Below are 13667 nucleotides of genomic sequence, written 5' to 3'. Positions count from 1 at the left end.
CGTAATTATGTTGTCGTCGTGTTACTATCGTCATAATTTAATAATCGGCATCTCAATGTCGGTATGCTGTCTCGTTACATGCTTTTTACGTTCCATTCATATAATTCCTTCTATCTATCGTCACTTCGTCGGCGTCGTACTGTTGGCGTCATGCCTCTATATATATTCTTAGTTAACATTGTAAAGCGAGTGCCAGAGAAAATTGGGAAAGTACCGAAGTATGCGGCATACAACACAATAAACTAAATTTTAGAATTATCACTACGCGTGTTACATCCACGTGACTTACACACCAGTGTTTTTCGGTACATCGCTGGATTGGTATTGGCATTGCGCTCGAAAACTACCACGAGATTAGTTCAGAAGTAATTTTTCCTCTAAGCACCGCTTGTTATTGTACCTACTGTTTTAATAACCTTCACTATCATGAGTCACCATTAACTCTCTGACGAACTGTTTAACCCGCACATTTTTTTTCTTTTGTGCACGCATGAATTGCTTCAAAACAAAGTTTCGCGGCAGCCCAGTGCATTACATTTCGGTTGCGGCAATCTTGTTGTAATTTCGTCGGCGAAGGGCTGTCACTGTAACTTCCGCGTCGTCAGCCTGATGAAAAAAACAAGTGTGCTCCGCCTACGACACGAGGCACTTCAAAAAGCTGACAGCTCGACTCTGTCATGCGAAGTCACCTGTCCGAGTTCATATTGTGCGTCGCGTGCACCGGCTATGTTGCACATTTTGAAGTTTCAGAGCTGAGTACCATTCACCAGCACTTACTGGCGTTATTTTTCACGTTGCACCACAGCGAATATTTTAGATGATTTACCAAAGTCCGCATTCATCTTCGGCAATAGCAGCATAGAGATCTCGTAGGTTTTAGACAGCCCAAATTGGGCGCAGCATCTTTGCAATGTGCTTCGTTTAGTATGGAGAAGCAGCTTGTTTCATGATGATAATCTTTATCCAGCTTAGCGAATTCATTGTTCTTTAAACTTCAAAAAAAAAGCATTTAGCTGCCACCATACGAAGATGGTGAGTCTGGAGTCTCCTGCTGATGGCCCTTTTCATTTGTTTTTCAGTGCATTGAACATGAAAGGATTTGACAACTTCAAATGCTTCATACTTCTCTACGCAACATGTGAGTGAGCACCTAAGATTCCTTCTTTAACATTTAGCGAGGGGAATGAATAGAAACAAAGCTCTCGTTTGTTGTATTACAACTACAGGAAGACAATGAATGCAGAGAAACACAGAAATTAACTATTATTTTTAAGTTAAGTGCCAAGCTAACCAGAAAAGAGAACGGAAAGTGGAGGGAGAGGCTAGTTGCCGCATATGAGAGCTGAACCGACATCTTCCATTTTTCGCGTACCGTACTTTACCATTGGCAACGACTTATACATCTGGAAAACTTAATTTTGCGCGCTATAAGGGCCCACGCAAGGGGGAAATACGCGAGCGCCAACTACCGACTGATGTATTGAACTAGAAGATGGGGGGCATGGTGCCACTCCTGCACACGCGCCACACAAGAGACATGACGTGACAGTGAAGTATTATCTCTGGCGATACATCTAAGCGCCACAGAAGTGTAATGTATATATATATATATATATATATATATATATATATATATATATATATATATATATATATATATATATATATATATATATATATATATATATATATAATGTATGTATACAGTGAAAGAAAGGGTGCATGTACAATTTACTCGTGGTGACTGCTTATGTCTATGCAACTCTAGGATATGGCGTAGTACTCCTTGCCACGAGGGCTATTGGACCGGCAGCATTTCAGAAGTGCGTGCGGTGTAGTAACAAGCAAAAAAAAAGAACAAGTAAAGAAAACGCGTTTTATTGTTTCTCTTTCGATACGGCTCTCTTTGTGGTAGCGATCGTGGTGATGCACAGCTTACTGCAGTTTGAAGCACAAGAAAAATTAAGAGAAACAAACTAGTTACATCCCTGTCACGAATCTGAATTCGTGTTACATTCCCGTCGGTAGCTCAAGGCGTGTTGCGTTTTATTTAGAAAAATATAAAAACTAGTCACGTTATATTTGTGCTGGTAATTCATTTTGGATGCTTTGGTTCTTGTCCCTTTATGTGAAATCTTATGCAGTTCTTCACAAGAACAGATTCCCATATTATTTGCTCACATATGGCCTTACGTTTGTGGGCTCTTGAACTGACGGGTACCGCCTCAAGTGCGAAATTCTTTCTAACATGATTCCTGATTACTCAATGAGAATGATATAACAGCAATCGTCTACTTTTTCGCTGTTTTCTAGGTGTTCCTATGCTGTAAGTACCCACTTGTTCAACGCGTCTTCAGGCGAGTTTTTCTAATATCATAATTCGCTAGAAGCTATGCTCCAAGAGGGCAAACAATTGCATGTCCACAGACGTGTCACTGTTTTTCCAGAGCATCATCGGCAATAGTACGGATATGTCCTAAAACTGAACAAGGTACGTGTTTATTTCTTAAACACATTTCATCGTATTTTTATGTGTGTTTGTTCCGCAAGAACATTAACATGTGTATGTCTCTCGGCTTTCGTGGAGCTATTAGGAGGTAGCTCCTGGTCCTTGTGAAGCGCACAACGCGATTCCCGAGGCCTTAAAGTATGCTCTGCCTTATATTCAAGAGATAACGTTCTTTGAGAAAGAAATGTAAGCGACACAGTATCTTTTCGAAATGCCGTAAGGGAAAAGCGAGATAGCCGCTTGTGCATAATTGATCTATATTACTGTTCTCTCTTTTCTAACCGCAAAATTCTATAGCGTGGTTACACTGTTGTTAACTTTACTAATCAAAACTTTCTACAAAATACTTATGAGCTGCGGTCCTGCTCTGCAAGTTTTTTAAAATGTGTCTGAGGCCTGTCATGATTGAACTAAATATTTCTGGTATTTTTCTGCGTCGCGTGTCGCAGGTAGAAGCTGCAATAATTAGGTTGGTGCACTCTCAAGGCTGTTACTTGCGGATAGAAAAAGGCTACGTCCACGCATTCATATTTACCTTAAAATCCATGTTCAGTTCTATGCGGTAGGTTGATTTTGAACTAGTTTGTTTGCAAATCCCTTTGCTGATACAATCACAAGGGCATGTTCTTTTTTCTGTGATCGCAGCAGATTTTTAACACGCGTCGATATTTTCTGGAGACAAAAAGATGCAGACGGCCCTGGCGTTGGTCTTCCAAGCGGTGGACAACTGGGTAGATGCCTACAGCGGCTCGGAACCAGAAGTGGTGCTCGGACATTTCAAGCAGCTGGTCGACGAGTCTATGGAACAGCACGAAGCACTCGCACACATTGAGCTTGAAAATGATGATGACGAAGGTGATGTGGGAAGGTCGCACGGATTTGGCAAAAAGTTGAAGAAGTGGAGGAAGAAATTGGAGAAGACTATAGGTGGCGCAGCAGAAGCCGCCGTCAGCAACAAGATCGTCGGTGCAATTACAGCGGCTATCTAATGCAAAGTTAGTTTGCGCCGAATTTCTTCGACAATCTCCCTATAGCTCGGATCAATACGTTTCGTGAAAGACGACGTAACAATTGTTCTCTTGTCAGATTCAGAAGCTGTTTATGCTATTCACGAGAAAAAATGTTGAATAAGAAATATATAATTACGTTACGCGAAAGTGCGCCATGAACTTGAGTATTTTTTTTTAGTTTACATCCACGTATTTGAAGGTGATGTGATCTGAATAAAAAAAAATTTTGTGTGACTCTTTATGGAAGGTTTTTGAGAAGCGACAAGCGTAAACAAGCGTGAAAAAATATGGGTCACCGTATCTGTCAGGGTGCGGTCATCCAAAATTATCTTAAGAATAAGGAGTTAATAAAAGGCACAAGCTTTATCAATAAAATATGGTATTAAAATGTGTGTTTTAGTCAATGACGTTTTTTAGTAGTGCATCATTTTCTGACTCGAATAAAACGGCAACATAAAGTTTTAAGAAATTTACAAGCATCTATTTACGAAGCTTCTTCTAACTGTGCGCGATGATAGTAGGTTTCAGTTGCACTGTTCTATTGTAAGTATTTTTCATTGCACTCTGATGGTTTAGCGTGCAATGAGCTTGACGTGAACTATATTGCAGTTCTCTACATCGGTATATTTAGCCTGCGTCGTACCCACGGAAACTATGTGACTGCAGTCTCAGGAACTCCTATGTGCTAGTAACCTTGTATTAAGCGGGTGACTTGAGAACCTGATCTTACGTGCGTAAAAGCTTTCTGCTTACGAAAACAGTGTGGCTTGTTATACTTCATATCTCACCGTGATCACGCATAGTTATATACAGATATGATTTTTCCATTATTGTTCTTGAGGAAAGATTGGCGCTTTTAGGTTGCACTCGGTTCTCCTCGACGCACGAAGAACTCATTAAAGTATCGAATAGAGTGCCATTTTTATAGTCGTGCTATTTACATAATTGTTAGGCCACTTTACACCACTCTTTCATGTTATAACGAATATTTTGTTTGGGTGCCCTTAGACTTGTCTTGCGCATTTGGCAACACATATGACTCACTGAAAATTCACCGGCAAAACTAGTTGTACACGTGCCGTGGAGGCCTAGTGGATATGATATTGCGCTGCTGGGCCCGATCTCGCAGAGGGCACATTTCGGTGGAAGCGAAATGCACGAAAGTACATGTACCATGGATTCGGTGCACTTGAAAGACCTCATGTGGTCATAATTTCCTGGAGTCCCCTAACATGGTGTGCCTCGTAATGGGATCGTCGTTTTGGCAAGTAAAACGCGAAGAGGTTTTTTTAGCTAGTTGCGCCAGGTGACTTAAGTATGGCATTGTTCTGAGGCGACGGCCCAAAGGCTTTGCTAAGGGTGAAGGGCCAATCTGGACTACAAAACGGGATGGTGGCTTTTGTCACCGAGCCATTAATGAAAAGGTACGATTACATAGCTGCCAAAAAATGACGTAGATACCCTAACCGCTTTTGTTGAATGTTATTTCTCGCACAAATGCAGCCTCAAGGGGGGTACTGCTGCGGAATTGATACGAAGAGGACTCTCACAAAAGTTGACTGTTGGCCTAGTCGGCGTTTCTTTATTCATATTGCTACGGAACAGCCACCACAGTGTGGCTGCACTGAGGAGAAAGATGGCGACGCTATATCAAGCGGGGCCACGTCGTCTTCTTTCTCCTCAGTGCAGCCACACTGTGGCGGCTTGCACATCAGCTACACGTAACAATATCTTCCTTGCACACAAAGCCCACATAATCGACACACACAGGGCTGAACTAACAACTATACTTTATTTCTCTGACCACAAGTGTAAATGCGGTTTGAACAGGAAAAGAGGAAAAGAATGAATAAAGTAAACACACACAAACACACCAACACACACACGCACACACGCACGCACGTGCGCGTGCAAACGCACACGCAGGCCGGCACTGCACATGAAACAATTTGCAATAGACATCGTTCGCCATTACACGCGCTTGATCATGGCAACGCAAATGGTGGCAATGTACTCCAAGGGGGCCCTACTAGTAATCGTATAAAAATATACCTATGTTCTCCAAGACGGTCATTTAAAAAAATTGTGAGGTTGTAGCCGTAGTGGTGGACCTGGCGTTCTTTATCGTGCTCCTATATCTAAGTACCACGGGTGTTTTTGCATTTCGCCCAATCCAAATGCCGCCGGCGGGATTCTATTCGGCGACCTCGTGGTTAGCATGGAAACAACATAGCCACTTTGCAACCTCAGAGTCCGTCTAGTTGAACCTGCATACTCGTGCACGATGACGGAAGAAGTTAAACGACGCGTTAACCATGCGGTGGAAGCTTCTTTACGCTTGGTGGGGCATCTTTTTGTTATATGGGAAGCACTTCCTTGCTCAGGCCGCGCCAAATTCAAACGCAATACGGTCCAGGTTGACAAGCTTGTCACTGATGCGCCCACTCGGGGACGGCTACAAACTTCAGAAACTTCACGAAAGGCTCTCCAAGGGCCTATGCCTTTTTAGGACATTTACTTGCCCTTTTTGAGATCTTCAGTCGGGTGTGAACGCCTGTCGTTGGAACGACTTTTCTGTTACCTGTTTCTTTTCTTTTTTCTTCTTTTATAATTTTGTTCCGTTCTTTTTATTCTCTCGCTCTTTGTCGTCTTTACAAAACATATATACCCCACCCTAGTGAAGGTAGCGAATCAGAAACTAGCCTCTGGTTAACCGTCCTGCCTTCCCCCCTCTCTCTCTCTCTCTCTCTCTCTCTCTCTCTCTCTCGTAAAAGCGATAAAGCACGTTCTGGAGGCACATATTTGGGTGCATTTCCTAGAATCTCAGTCAACGTACTTGCGCACAGCATTTTACGCTGAAGAATCTGTGTCACATGGAGGCGTGGTTTATGCAACAATTGGTCCATCCTTCTCCGAATCCCGTGCCTTGCACCCCGATACTTGTATATTTACGGCTGAGGTCTATGATGTTTGTTGTCTGTGAAATTTAAGCTGTAAAAACAATTACATTTGCAGAACTCTGGAAGCATCATCAATATGTTTGTTGTTTCGTGTTTTGTTCTCAACAGGAACGTCTGCCGATTGCGTGGCACCAAACCCTTAACACCTTTTCCCACCCCCAGTATCTCCTGCCCATATTAATGCCACCCACGTTGTTCTGCCGAGATTCGACTCCGCAGCCGGAATCAAAGTGACACCATGTTGAACAGCCTCCACTATTATCAACTACCTCCAGTACTTAGTGGCCGTTATTCCGTTCTTTGCCAAACGTATGTCTTATGAGAAGGTAGTTATATTCTGGGCACCTGGCCTAGGAGCATCGAGGGCAATATGCTAAGTGACCAAATTGCAACATCAGTTGCTTCGGAAGCTATTAATCATACCGCTCTTATTCCTGCCTTGGATATCAAATTTTTCCTACAAAAGAATCTGTGGAGCTACTGGCAGTGCCTGTTGGACGGTGGAACAAACAAGAAGCATCACGTAATTAAGCCACGGTTACGTTCGTGACCCACCACAACGAAAACAGGACGACCTGATGTCCTTTTCCGTCGAGTCAGCATAGAACACATGTTAGGCACCTGTAGTCTTTGCTGACTGGCAATGTACATCGAACTTGTGGTAAATGTGATGGCAGCGTTACAGTCCTCTATGTACTCCTGGAGTATCGGTAAGCAGAAGCCGAGCGAAAGGACACTTTGCTCTGACACCGGCAGGATATCGCTCTCTATCCGCTAATGTGTTTGGGTGCCGAACGATTTTACACCAAATCAGTCCAAGGTTTATTGAAGGTAGTTGTGTTACATGTTATAAACCATAGAGATACATAACCCATCCTCCCGCCATTGGATGCCGCTGTGGTAGTAGCTTTTTCTATGGCACATTCCTCCAGTTCCTAATGTTTCCAGGGCCCTGTTAAGGTAGTAGCGCTTCTTACAAATATTCACCAGTGCCATAGTTGGTATGTCACATCATTCCTTCGCAATATATCTGTTGCGTTCATAGAAAGCCTCATTGTTTAATGCCATAGATTATTTCATGTATATTTTATGAATTTTACAACTACCATTTTCGGCCGTATAAAGCCACGTCACATGTATTTCTCGTAAGTCATCGCTCCACTTCGAACTCATAACATTGGCCCGGTGCACTTTGGCAATACTTGTCCCTCCCGCGAGAAGACGCCAGATTCATCATCATCAAGCAAAGCCACTTCTTTTGGCGGCAATAAGGCAGCCTTAAGCACGCATCCTCAATTTTGATTACAAAGCAGGCATCCATGACTTATCTATTGAGCGCCTTAAATAATCTAAATACTATTACACGCGACTGTAAATATCTATTCAAAATCTGCGCCTTGTCCTTTTCGTTTCTTCCTCCATGCTGTGTTCTAGTACCGACTTCATACTGACTCGCTCAATTATCATTGTTTGTACATGGCAGTTTCTTTAGCGAACATAACGACACCTTCAAAGCTACATATAATGAATTGGAATACACTAACAAAGCACTAACTTTAAGCACCAAGCGCTAACTAGAAGAATCGCCGACATGGAGCATTCTGTAGGAGGATGAATAAAATCGCAATAAATAGGATTCCTTCATCTCAGGGAGAGAACTGCTCTCTAATTTGGAAGGTTGCCGACGCAATTGGATGCCTCATTTCTTCTGGGGCCTGTTACGTTTCGCCTACGACGCGCGGTATAGCCGGCGCGGATGCAACGGACGCCGGGGCTTCGTTCAAAGCGGCGGACATTTTGGCCCGTTCAGCGCCGCCGATACGCATCCCCGCCAAGCGCGTCCAGGCATGTTTCAATGCCACGTGTCTTCAAGTATGCGTGTGTGTGTGCATGTTGGTGCCCACGCTTGTCAAAGCGCGGCAGCCGGGGAGAGGAGCTCCCCAAATGTGAAGCGAGGAGGTCTGACCGGCGCCGGCCCGGCGGATGCGTCACCTTCTAGCCTCAACGTGCCCGAGCGGCGCCGTCACGTGCGCGTCTATCGAGGCGTTCCTTCTGGCCCTCAACTGCGAGAGTATAAAAGCAGCTGCCCCCGGACGCCAAGAGAGAGGCTCCGATTTCTTCTGTTGAGTAACGTGCTCTCCCGTCTCTCCACTTCGGTCGACCTGACCGCCCGCTCTTTTGCGATGCTAGAATAAACAAGTTGTTCTGTTACCAGTCGACTCATGCTTTGCCGGGACCTTCGGATGCTTCCAGTTGTGCCCCAGGCCGCCAGGCCAACGCTACCCTTGGGGCTTGCGACCCATTTGCAATAACGGGCGTCAGCACTGAGATTCCAACAACTGTCTGCCAGCGGTGAGACCGCGACAACGGAGGCCAGCAGCGAAGATATGCAGTTGACTGTATGCTGAGCAGCACAACGACCATCCGGGAGCAGTGCAACGAGCCCTGTGTGATGACTGGTTGCCTGCAGCGGAACGACTGCGCTGAATTCTTGGCTGCGAGGTTTGGTGAGTGCGGGACTTTCTTCTTCTGAGTTTTGCCAGGCTTTTGTTAGTGTCAGAAACAGAGCTGGTAATTGTGGTTGTCGTTGCTGCCGGGTTAGTTTGCGGCAAGACAATAGTAGGCAGTTGAGAAAGCAGCATTCAGAGCAGCCATGGATTTGAAGTCGTTGCGCAAACCGAAATTGCTGGAGCTTGCAAGAGAGTTGGGTCTGGATGTCTCAGACAAACTCAGAAAACCAGAACTGCTAAGGGCTATTTTTGAGTTAGAGGCTGAGGATGACGAGCTGTCGGAATGCCTTGAGACTATTGAGGAGAGGGCAAAAAGACAGGAGCGCGAACTTAAAGAGCAAAAAGAGAAACAGGAGCGCGAACTTAAAGAACAGAAAGAGAAACAGGAGCGCGAACTTAAAGAACAGAAAGAGAAACAGGAGCGCGAACTTAAAGAGCAGAAAGAGAAACAGGAGCGCGAACTTAAAGAACAGAAAGAGCGAGAGCAACAAGAGCGCGACCGTCAACACGCTTTGGAAATGAAGCGTCTCGAGATAGAGATGGAACGCGCTCGTAATGGAAGTCAGGCACACGGTGCAGGAGAACGAGTATTGTTCAAAATGACTGACCAGATGCGGCCGTTTAAGCTTGGAGAGGACATTGGTTTGTTCCTGGTTAACTTTGAGCGAACGTGCGAGAAGCAGGGGTTCTCTCGGGAAACGTGGCCACAGCGCTTGCTCACTTTGTTACCCGGCGAGGCGGCCGACGTAGTCGCTCGCTTGAAGAGAGAGGAGGCAGAGGATTTCGACCAAGTGTAATCGAGTCTGCTAAAAAAGTACAGGCTGTCAGCGGAGGCGTTCCGTCGCAAGTTTCGGGAAAATGAGAAACGCAAAAGTGAGTCATATACAGAGTTTGCCTACAGGCTTATGTCAAACATGCAGGAGTGGCTCAAAGAAGAGAAAGCGTTTGGTGACCACGAGAAAGTTCTGCAGTGTTTCGGGCTGGAACAGTTTTATAGTCGGTTACCTGAGAACGTGCGGTACTGGGTCTTGGATAGGCCAGACGTTTGTACGGTGGCTAAAGCCGCCGAGCTAGCCGAGGAGTTTGTGACGCGTCGGGCTCGCGGAGCTAAGGACGGTCAAAAGGGTGAATTTGGCTCCAAGTTTGAGAGGCCAAAGTTCACACCCATGAGAGCAAGGGGGGACACACGTAGTGCGGATGCGAGTGAAAGCAGTCCGACCGAACGTAAGGAGACGGCGGCAGCCGAAGCCGAACGCAGAAAGCGGTTCGAGACGAGGCAAGCGCGCGTTTGTTATACGTGCCAGAAGCCGGGTCACTTTTCGGCGCAGTGTCCAGAAACAAAAACAAAAGTCGTGTTTTTGTCATTATGCAGCACTGACGAGAACATGAAGCTTCTCGAGCCTTACATGCGAGACCTCCTCGTGAACGGGAAAGAGTGCCGAGTGCTTCGCGATTCCGCAGCTACGATGGATGTAGTTCACCCCTCCTACGTAGAACCCGATATGTTCACGGGCGAGTGCGCATGGATCAAGCAAGCCGTGGACACACAGCGTGTGTCTGCCCGTAGCAAAAGCGCTTATTGAAGGACCTTTCGGAGCGCTTCAGACGGAGGCGACAGTGTCTTCTATGCTGCCCCCCCAGTACCCGTACCTATTTTCGAACAGGTCCGATCACCTCCTGCGCGAGAAGGGGCTTTTGTTTGGTGAGGCTAGCGTTCAGGCCTTAACCAGATCGAAGGTTCGGGAGCTCGCTGCAAAGGCGGTAGTTGCGGGGCCGACGTTGTCGAACAATGAGAAAGGGTCAGAGGCGCAGCAAGCTGATATTCGGAGCACGTCCGAACTGAATAAAATTGAGCCTGTAGCGTTGAAGGCACCAGATACTGGAGAGGAAATGCCCGACACGGGAAAATTAGAAGAGCTATCTGCAGATTTGCTCATCGCGCCTACGTCAGACGGACTTAATAGGTTGCTAAAAGTCAGCCGGTCGGCTTTGATAGCCGAGCAAAAAAAGGATGGCAGCCTAGAAAACATACGCTGCATTGTCAAGGAAGGTATCTCCAAGAAAAATGCTCGCTTTGTGGAAAGAGGTGGGGTCCTGTACCGGAAGTATCTAGACCGCAGGGGAGTGGAGTTCGATCAGCTGATCGTGCCTCAGTGCTACCGTCAGGATCTGTTGCGCTTGTCGCATGGGGGTTCGTGGTCCGGACACCTAGGAGTTAAGAAAACCAAGGACCGTCTCTTGCAAGAGTACTATTGGCCAGGGTGTTCTCGGGACGCAGACCACTTTGTGAAGACATGTGACACCTGTCAGCAGGTGGGCAAACCAGGGGACAAATCGAGGGCGCCGTTGAAGTTGGTACCTATCATTACGGAGCCTTTTAGACGGCTCGTTATTGATACAGTGGGACCTCTGCCGGTAACAACCACGGGGTACAGGCACATTTTGACTGTCATCTGCCCAGCGACAAAGTTCCCTGAAGCAGTACCGCTTAAAGAACTCAGCTCAGTTGAGATAGTCAATGCACTACTGTCCATATTTGCGCGAGTTGGTTTTCCTGCGGAAATCCAATCAGATCAGGGCACAGTGTTTACTAGCGCTTTGACGACAACTTTTCTCGAAAGGTGTGGGGTAAAGCTGTTACACAGCTCGGTGTACCACCCACAGTCGAATTCCGTTGAGAAGCTCCACTCCGTCATGAAGCGTGTGTTGAGAGCTTTGTGGTTTGAACCACAAACTGACTGGGAGCTGTGTCTCCCTGTGGTGATGTTTGCATTGAGGACCGTGCCGCATGCGGCTACGGGGTTTTCGCCAGCTGAGCTAGTGTATGGTCGCTCGCTGCGATCTCCGCTTCGCATGCTTCGAGACGGATCACTGCCCTCTCCAATGGCTGCAGAACATTTCTTCCACAAATGGCCGCCTCCTGCACTGGAGCCTCGCTTTGCAACAATATTCCTTTGAGGTGCGTTACAAAAAGGGGAGTCTCAGCGGTAACGCCGATGGCTTAAGTCGAAGCCCCTAACGTAGGAATCAGCCTCAGAGTTGTTTGTTACTGATGTTTTTCTTCCTGAGGCAGCATTTTTAACATATTGCTTTTGTTTAGTGTTTCAAACTGATGACGTGCTTTCTAGTGCAATTTTCCAATTTGTGGACGCGTTCTGAGTGCTGCTAGAGTACTGTAAGGAACTAGGCAGTGGTATAAAAGGGGAAAGAGCCTGGCAGGACTTGGTGAGGGTTGTTTCGTGCTTGCTGACTGAGCGGTTGAGTTTTGGCGTAGTTCTAACGCTTGCCGGGAACGAGAACAAAAATGTCAACTCTCTCGAAGTCACTTTGCAGTGTCCTGTGTGAACCTGAACGAGAGAACGAGGCCTTCTCTGTGCGCTGCGCTCAAGAAACGCCGAAGGACGCCCGACTTCGGTTATGAGCATCACCGAGCGACATCCCTCAGGACAGCGGATGCAGTCCCCTGACCATTCGGATCTCCTTCCCGCGGCGGGGCGGTCTGTTACGTTTCGCCTACGACGCGCGGTATAGCCGGCGCGGATGCAACGGACGCCGGGGCTTCGTTCAAAGCGGCGGACATTTTGACCCGTTCAGCGCCGCCGATACGCCTCCCCGCCATGCGCGTCCAGGCATGTTTCAATGCCACGTGTCTTCAAGTGTGCGTGTGTGTGTGCATGTTGGTGCCCACGCTTGTCAAAGCGCGGCAGCCGGGTAGAGGAGCTCCCCAAATGTGAAGCGAGGAGGTCTGATCGGCGCCGGCCCGGCGGATGCGTCACCTTCTAGTCTCAACGTGCCCGAGCGGCGCCGTCACGTGCGCGTCTATCGAGGCGTTCCTTCTGGCCCTCAACTGCGAGAGTATAAAAGCAGCTGCCCCCGGACGCCAAGAGAGAGGCTCCGATTTCTTCTGTTGAGTAACGTGCTCTCCCGTCTCTCCACTTCGGTCGACCTGACCGCCCGCTCTTTTGCGATGCTAGAATAAACAAGTTGTTCTGTTACCAGTCGACTCATGCTTTGCCGGGACCTTCGGATGCGTCCAGTTGTGCCCCAGGCCGCCAGGCCAACGCTACCCTTGGGGCTTGCGACCCATTTGCAATAACGGGCGTCAGCACTGAGATTCCAACAGGCCATTGACACAGCTCAACGTGTTGCTAACAAGAGGGTTGATAAGAACGTTATGGTTCATTTTCGTTCGCGCAATGCTTTAATTTTTTGTAAGGGTCGTACAGCTCGCCTGCGTTGCTCCCACATATTCTTTTCTGGTAGTACAGATACATTTACTTCAACGAACACCTCACAGTCGACAACAAGTGCTTGTTCAGCAAAGCGTCTGCACTGAAAAAGGACAAATTGCAGTTCATATGGATAGACAACTGCGGGATTAAAGCTCGTGCATCAACCGATGCCGGGGTCTTAGGTATAACCTCAGAAGCTGATTTTCACGCCATCGCAGAGGCACAGCTCATTGCTGCATTTCTCATCCTGCCCATTGATTGCAAACTCCTAACCGAATACTTTTCATCATGTCTTTGCAATGACCCGCCAAAGTCAAAGAATTGCTTACATCTTCTAATGACTCTTTTGTTGATATCAATGCGGGAAGACTGCACACGAACCACTTCACCATTTCAGTATTCAGTGATCCCTTAGTGATCAGTTTTCATTTATTTGTGTTTCATAA

General features: G+C 46.8%; 1 protein-coding gene across 2 annotated transcripts; it reads left to right on the top strand.

Annotated features, from left to right (window-relative positions):
• The first annotated feature begins 736 nt into the window (after positions 1-736).
• LOC142571047 (uncharacterized) lies at positions 737-3760 on the top strand. Of its 2 annotated transcripts, none has more exons than XR_012825741.1 (3): positions 737-869; positions 1080-1138; positions 2448-2492. XR_012825741.1 is itself a non-coding variant. In XM_075679345.1 (3 exons), the coding sequence occupies exons 2-3, from the start codon at positions 1090-1092 to the stop codon at positions 3496-3498; spliced, it is 360 nt and encodes a 119-aa protein (XP_075535460.1). In that variant the 5' UTR covers positions 737-869; positions 1080-1089; the 3' UTR covers positions 3499-3760. The 2 variants fall into 2 exon arrangements, 1 of the variants encoding a protein (XP_075535460.1); XM_075679345.1 differs by lacking the exon at positions 2448-2492 and adding an exon at positions 3188-3760.
• Positions 3761-13667: the final 9907 nt, after the last annotated feature.

Source organism: Dermacentor variabilis, chromosome 2 (genome assembly GCF_050947875.1).
Source record: "Dermacentor variabilis isolate Ectoservices chromosome 2, ASM5094787v1, whole genome shotgun sequence".
Lineage (NCBI taxonomy): Eukaryota > Metazoa > Arthropoda > Arachnida > Ixodida > Ixodidae > Dermacentor > Dermacentor variabilis.
Note: the sequence above shows the minus strand (reverse complement) of the source record. Positions and strands in the feature narration are given on the sequence as shown.